The sequence below is a fragment of the Cystoisospora suis genome (assembly GCF_002600585.1).
Source record: "Cystoisospora suis strain Wien I chromosome Unknown contig_2320, whole genome shotgun sequence".
Lineage (NCBI taxonomy): Eukaryota > Apicomplexa > Conoidasida > Eucoccidiorida > Sarcocystidae > Cystoisospora > Cystoisospora suis.
In genome coordinates, this window is record NW_027155119.1 from 98481 (window position 1) to 105995 (window position 7515).

The 7515-nt window shown below is 50.9% G+C and overlaps 1 protein-coding gene across 1 annotated transcript in view; it reads left to right on the forward strand.

Annotated features, from left to right (window-relative positions):
• Positions 1–7116, forward strand: part of CSUI_004859 (ubiquitin carboxyl-terminal hydrolase family 2 protein) — a gene marked incomplete at its 3' end in the record, with an annotated part of 16691 nt that extends 9575 nt beyond the window's left edge. Inside the window, exons 8-12 of the mRNA XM_068065040.1 lie at positions 1–653; positions 1702–2376; positions 2925–4268; positions 4702–5247; positions 5881–7116. The exon at positions 1–653 is cut by the window's left edge and continues 261 nt beyond it. Of these exons, the coding sequence (XP_067922997.1) occupies positions 1–653; positions 1702–2376; positions 2925–4268; positions 4702–5247; positions 5881–7116 (4454 nt within the window). The remainder of the gene's footprint in view (positions 654–1701; positions 2377–2924; positions 4269–4701; positions 5248–5880) is intronic.
• Between the last annotated feature and the right edge of the window lie 399 nt (positions 7117–7515).

Sequence of the window (7515 nt, forward strand, 5' to 3'; positions counted from 1 at the left end):
CCTCTCCATCCTCTTCCTCTTCTTCAACGCCACCTCCTGTAGGATTTGTTTTACATGTCGTTGACTTAGCAACTACAGAAGACCCAAGGTTTCAAGCTTTCGAGCTCTCAGAAAACCCGACTTTGGGAGAGATCTATAGAGATAAAGTGAGCAATGGAAGATCAGGTGCCGGGCGTCTATTACCGGGAAGTAGTACTCCATCATCTTCGGGTATCTTAGGAGGGGGGAGTGGCGGAGGTAGTGGGACGAGTGGGGCTCTAGGTGGAGTTCTTAGTCGTTTCGATGCATGCCTTCATTTCTTGGCTGTACCTGAGAAGAGTACCATCATACGTTCATTTGCAGACCATGATGAATTCTGCAGGAAACACCAACTTCTCTTTCTCAAATACTTTGATGTCTTCAATGCTAATAGGGCCCTATGGGAAAATCAGAAAGGCCTCGAATTTCTTGTAGATAAAAAACCACCTGGAGGGGGTGGAGAAGGGGGAGGAGAAGACCAAGAACGAGGAACAACAGGAGCAGCAAGTTCGATAGGAGGGGGAGAAGGCTCAGGATCTTCACCGGGATCGGTTGACCACACGATACCTGAGGTCCTCAGAGATTCAAATATCCTCTGTCTCGATGTTATGCATGTCCCTGGTAACTGGAAACTGGTAAGCGTAACTGTACAGAAACCGATCTCCCTCCCTCATCACCGTCGTGTTTGTTGATACATATCAAGAAGAGCTCCGTCGCTGTTTCACTCGTATCTTCCTTTTTTCCTCTGTATTTTCGTCACTAAATGACTCTGCTACCGTATTTTTCCCTTAGGGAGAGAGAGGAGGAGATCGAGAACTCGATAGATCTCTATGTATATACGATATCTTCGGGGGATGGCTTACTCGTCTGATTCTCGACGTGTGTCTATAGCTTAGCTACTTAGTCGGAAAGATAGATCATTATAGGGAGATCAACTGTCACGGAAGAGTCGCAAACGATTTACTCAAGCGAGGAACAACTGTGTAGCGTATCTATCGTGGATGAGATACCCTGATAGAAAACCCGACAGGTTCCTGTACAAACGAATGAATGTCATCGTCACCTTTTGTCGCGTCTCGTAGTGCCTTACTTTTTTTTGCATGCAATCTCTTCTCCTAAGTCAATAATGATTGGAACACATCCACTCCACCAGAGAGACTGTATTAGACGCCCCGGAGCACTGCATTCGACTGCATATCTATGATGGCGTGTTGTCCCTCTCTCTAGCTGCTGCAGTTCCGATCCTTTTTGTTCTTTTCGCTCCCCTATCTCTTTGTTTGCGGCGAACCAGTCGTTGTCACTGTCCGAAGAACTTCCAGCAAGTGGTCCCGCCAATCACTCAGCAAAGAACTCCAAGAGCTCGTGTATTTTGAGCCACTTTTGAAAGGCCTATGTATGCAGATGTCCATGTGGAACAGTTGATGGGTACCTTCGCACGTCCGGCAGGAGAACGGGGACTTGAGTGGGAAGGTAATGGAAGTTGGGAGTCTTGAGAGAAGTATCTCCCTTCTTGGAGAGACGTACATCACAGTTCTCTTCCTGACTCAAGCTCACCCAGTGCTCTACAATGACTCCTGTTCTATAGATGCTCTTCTTCCTTTATATCTTCATGTTTGCTTTCCCGTAGCGTCTTTTTGCCAGTGGATCTTGCATTGCTCTGTCTGTTTGTGTGTGTCTCTGCAGTTTTGTTTGCAACCACACATCTACCGGTGTCTCTTGAGAGCGATGGATGATGGACTGGTCCGTCCTTATGCCGTAGAGCCTTTACGGCGGTATATCGCGTCATTGGGTACACTCCCTCCTTTGTTTTCTGCGGGCCCTGATGCCCCTAGTCTCTTCTATCCCTTCGTTCGTTCTTCTTCCAGTGAGAATAGAGAAGAAGATGTCAAGATGAGTAGCAGTGCTGCAGCAGTTTCTCCTGGTCAATGTCGAACTACGACATTGTCGCCTGCAGCTTCAACGACGCCTTCTCAGTCAAAGAGGGCGACGAAAGGTGTTGCCGGGGGTGAGGAGGAAGCTTTTCGCGCAGAGGGAAGAGGCAAAACCGCCTTTTCACCCACTGCTGGTGGAGACGATAAAATCCAGAGTTTTCTAGTTGATGTCAGTACCTCGCAGAGTTGCTCGAGAGCTCCATGCGCTGCAGCTGCGGCTGCTGGGGTTGGGACATCTATGACTTATGCCGATCATCTCCATGGGTCTGGCACCGCGGGAATGAGAGAAGGGGGCGGAAGTACTCTTCCAGACTTGCCGACCGATCCTGATCTTGCTATGATCTTAGCACTGGAAATCGAGTTTCAAGACCCCAAGAGTCCACCGAATCTTATGCTCTCCTTCAAGAAGACTTTGACGCAGGAAAAGGTTTGTCCACCCTGTATAGCTCCTACACAGATGAAGAAAAGTTGCCTGGGGCAGACAGGCGCGCAGTTGTCAGGGATTCCTAGATGATTTTACAGGTGCATGTACAGCTACACAAGAGCGCGTTTGTTCATGTCGCCTTCTCACCCTCCCCTGCGAGGAACGTTCTAGAGGTGTCCTGTGCTGATACGTTTGACCGTATGCAGTCGGACGGGCTTCAAGGCTTCCAGTTGCTATAGTGGCGCGCGCCTGCCTGTTGCATGTTAATAAGTCTAACATTGTCTCTGTTAAGAAAGCTAGGTAGAGAGATGGAGCGGCTTGAACTTGCAGATGATCCTGGCAGTACCACCCCATGTGCAGTAGAAACGGAGGAAGGGGGGGGAAGGACTGTAGTTGGTCGGAATGTTGAGAAGGGACTGACCCTTGGCTAGGCACACGGACAGACCAGGACGGGTTTGTTCGTAGACGCCCGCCAGGGCACGTGCAAGAACATCGGCGTGCTTACAGAGTATCGCGTCTCCGAGTGCTGCTGTGTGTCACCTTTCGAACAGATTTATCCTGGCGACATCTTTGTGTTTAGCTTAGTGGCTCCAGAGCAGCTACAGAGACGCTTTCAGGAGACGAAGCGTGTCGCCGAACTCGAGGCTACAGAAGCAGACACAGAGGTGACTGAGGAGTTCTGCATTCTTCCACCTGCTCAGGAGGGGCATCAGGTTTTGTCGCGTCTGTATCAAGTGGGCCGCGGCCTTGCTTCGGTCCCGTTTCTAACCACTGCCGTCTCATCGCTCTCTCTGCAGAATGCTTTTGGTAGGAGCGGTGGTAGTGGTACAAGTCCAGGGGGAGGGTTACGTGGAGTAGGGACAGCTACCGGAGGTAGTACTGGAGGGTCAGCTGGATCACCAGGAGAAGCGACAGGCTTCACGTCTTTGTTAGAGTCAACTCCAGGCTCATCGAAAGCAGTCTCTCCGAACAATCCATGGGGAAACCTCGCTGGTACTCAGACAGCTCCGCCAACTCCTCCTGCAGCTACGGGTGCCGCTGCTGAGGCTTTATCAACAGCAGCAGCGACAGCTGCGGGGGATGCTGGAGTCCCTCTGGGTGCAAAGAAGGCGGACAGTGGGAAACAGTCTGTGACGGAGTCGGGTGGTCTTGGCCAAGGAGACACAAAGGAGGGTGACGACGGATCAGGGAGAAATGGACAGGATTCTAAGGGTTCAGGAACCGGAGATAAGCCGCGAGACGACGGCGGAGAGAAACGAGGCGAAGAAGTTGTAGCTGGTGGGAAGAAGGGAGAGACCTCGGGCGATAAGTTAACAGGAGACTCTGCAGTATCACAACAAGGAGGCACATCCCCTAGAGGAGGTCGTGCTTCAGGGGGTCAGAAAGAATCTCCGTTTTTCTTAACTACATCTCATGAAGGAGAAAAAGATCGACTTTCTGCGGCCCCGAGTGTTGCGCCGAGCGAAGTTTCTACGGCAGTCTCCTCAGCTGCACAAGGTCGTGGAGGATCAGGTAATAGTGATAGAGCTACTCTCGAAGGTAGAGATGCTTCAGTCCAATCCTCGCAGACGCCTTTGCCTTCTCTTGGAGGAGCAGGAGATAGCGAGAAAACACATGTGTCTGAGTTGTCTCCTGAAGCATCAGCGGTCTTACCAGCAGGAGTTGGAGCCGGGGGGGCCGCAGGGGGGCTGCCTTTGCCTACCTCCTGGAGCTTGAATAGTCCGTCAGGAGGAGGGGGAGGGGAGGTGGTTTTATTTCTTCCAGCTTCTCGTGGAGGGTATATCCCTCCAGTTCCTCCTGAAATGCCTTTGTTCCCAAGTGCTGACTTCCATCACTATGCTCTCAACCGTGCCAACCGGTTTGTTTTTCAGTTCCGACTCTACGATCCACTCGAGGTGAGAAGGAAAGAGAACCTCCTTTATCTTTTTCTCTCCTCACGTGGTAGGCTCCTGTTCTGTGAACAAGATGTTTATGTGTCTTTCGGTTGCTCCCTCGTGTATTCATCTGGTTAGACAGGTACGCATCACGGTGGAAAGATACTTACGAAGCTCAGACTGACTACGCCGCTTTTGTATACCTGTATTTTACGTACTCTTGCGTTTCTCTGTCCACACGTCTTTCCCTGTCTCTCATGAATAGTCCGTGTATGTATAAGAGGAACCGGAAATGTGTGAAACGTTATTGTCGAGTACTAGAGGGACGTACGGTAGTGAGTTAGTGGGAGGGTTGTCCAGGTGATTGGGTAGCCCTAGTAGCATGTCTCTTCACTTCGCGGAGCTGCAGCCAGTGAGAAGATCTCGCTTTCCGTTTTGTCTTGTCTCCCAACAGATGTTGAATCGCCCGATGAACTGCTGCGGCATGCTTCTTGAAGACTATCCCCGGCCGTCTCTTGCTCCATCCTTTTCCACGGTGTCATTGCTCTCAAGGGAGGCTGGACTTTCCCACTGTCCCTCAAGCGACAACCTTACACCTTTGCCTCTCCAATCCACGAGTAGTCCCTGTCAGTCAGCGCTCGGAGGAGCAGGAGGAGATAACTTGTCTACACAGGGTGTCTCTTTCTGTGGTGGGACTCCTGCTACTCCTGGTCTTCAAGTCTCAACTCCATCACCGTGTTCCTCTGTTGGTGCATCTGGGACAAGTGTTGGTGGGTCGCAAGCTGTGTCACTAGGGAATGTCCCTTTGACGCCAGTTGTCGGACTCCAAAGGTGTGGAAGTGGAGGTGGCGAGATGCATGAAAGTGGAGAAGGAACAGAGTCGAGCGGGACAAGTGGAGAAGGGGGAGAAGAAGATGAAGATCCATGGGTGCATCTTCCGAAAGGAAGACCTGTCACAGCCAAAATGCTAGAGGTGGATGTGAGAGTCGCATGTAAACAGGTAAGAAGAGTTCTGAAACCCATCGCCATCTAGCCTAGGAGTACACTGTGTGCCTGCGTCTTCGTGGAAGTGGAAGTTCTGTGTAGCCCTTCTTCAGTGAAGAGGAAAGAGAAGGTAGCAAGTGTGATATCTGGAGGGAGCTCACGATGCTCTTTTGACTGTGGGTGCTCAGATACACCAGCGTGCTATACGGGGGGGGGGAAGGGGTCAGGGGGGCTAGGGAGTAAAGGAAGGAGCTCTGTTTTGCTCTGGCATGTTGATGTATCTTCAGCTCGTTAACAGGTGTACTATGGTGTTGCTCACTTGTCTCACTGGTGTTTCACAGCTTACTTGATCTTCTGAGCGTCCTTTTGCCGACATCGTGCTGACTCTCTCCCGTGCCACTATGCGCGTGCTCTACTTGCCTCCCCGCCCATCAGTTGGTCGTCAAGCCGTCTCAGTGCTCCGGTTTGCTTTCACCTAAGCAGACCTTTTCGTCTTACCTTCGTCCGCACAGATGGTAATCTATTCCGCCCTCTTGTGTATATATCTGTATATATATCTTCAGATTCTTTGTGGGCCTCCTGGATTCGCTGACTCGTTCATGCACTGGCATCTCCGTTGTCCTGGATGTTTCGTTGCATGTATGTACAGGTCATCCGTTATGTCTCCTGGTATATGGGGGTAGATCCGTCTCGGTTGTTTCTGTTTCCTGAGCCGCCTCTTCTATCTGACACATCGTTTGAGCCGCTGAGTTTAGATAGCCTAGTTGTTCTGACATCGCCGAATCCTGATCAACAGCGGCGAGCCGACGGAGGAGGACATCATGGATCACAAGGAGGGGGTTCTAGCCAAGGTGGGGGACTTATTCCCTATCGTCTGAGTGTGAACGAGGTCTTCAATCGTCTGGAGAAAAAGGCATTGAGTAGTTCTCTCCGCTTTGGACGTCGGCGGCCCCTTCCTCGGGCTGCTTCTGTTTTTCCCGCTTCTCTCAACTCAGGACCACAAGGCAGTCGTCATCGTGTGTTTCATCTCGCGGTATTGCCTAGGCACTATTCTCTATGCACTCGAGTGATTGAGCCACAGTTACTCACATCAACACAGCAACAGAAGATGAAACAACAGCTTTACGTCCCCTCGAGCACCTCATCCTCATCATCCCAGCAGCAGCAGCTAAGTGGGGGGGTACGAAAGCCAAGTGGAGGAGGGGAGAATAGTCCCGCTCCAATGACCTCGTCAGTTGAGAATGAACCTGTATTTTACTTTGTGACCCTTGTCCTCAATCGGAGAGTCGAGAGCATCGGATGTGTTGAAGGCCTCATTGCGTCGAGATGTCCTCTCTCTGGACGTCCGGCGACAGTTCAAGATTTGATTGCCGCGGCCCTGGTTAGAATGGATAAATCTCTCAAGATACAACTTGCACAGGAAATGATTCGCGCACGAAGCGGGGGTCAGAGCGACGGAAGCTCAGGTGGAGAGATGTTCAGCTCGCCTGAGACTACGTGGAGTGCTGAAGGCGTAGCGAGCAGTTTGCAACAGCAACAGGCCGTAGAAGCGGTACCGGATACCGAGCTTGCTAGTGCTTTAAGAGTCGTTCTTTCTACCGCCGCTGCAGTCCAACCCCTCGAGAGAAGTCAGCAACTGCAGAATCTTCCCTTCTATACATCTGCCTCAGGAACACGAAGACAGCAACAGGGCCGGGCTCCCTCTAGTACAGGGGGCACAAGTGCTGGAGTGGGGGAACACGTCGCTGCCACTCAGAATCTCTTTTCTATGCCACTCCGACTGGAGCTTGACTGGACAGCTGATGAAAAGGACCAACTTGCCAAAGGCACTTTGAAGGTAAAGACAACCACCATGTATGCTTTAGCGGAGGATGTAGACACATAGGCTTGGTCGGGTGTCTCTTTCCACTGTTCGAATTGTGTTACGGATCTTCTCTCTGTACGTCTACAACAAGGAATGCTGCGGATACTGATACTTCATTCTTATTTTACGTGTCTGCTTGTCTGGGATATACACTTGCAGAGACAGTCTAAAAAGCACTGAATACGCGTTGCATCTCCTAAGCCTAAGTGTTTTGCAAGAAATGAGGTCAGCACTTTGTGGCAGATTAGAGAAAAAGAAGCCACCGCGGCATAACTTCTTATCAACTGTGTTGCCAAGGAGTCGTATGGTGTCTGTCTACTTTCCGATGGGTTCATATGGGGTATGGAAGAAGATACCTGTGTAAATTCTTTCATACGGTAGTTTCGCTTCATAGTGGTTGTCTAGGCTCGAGAGACCCGA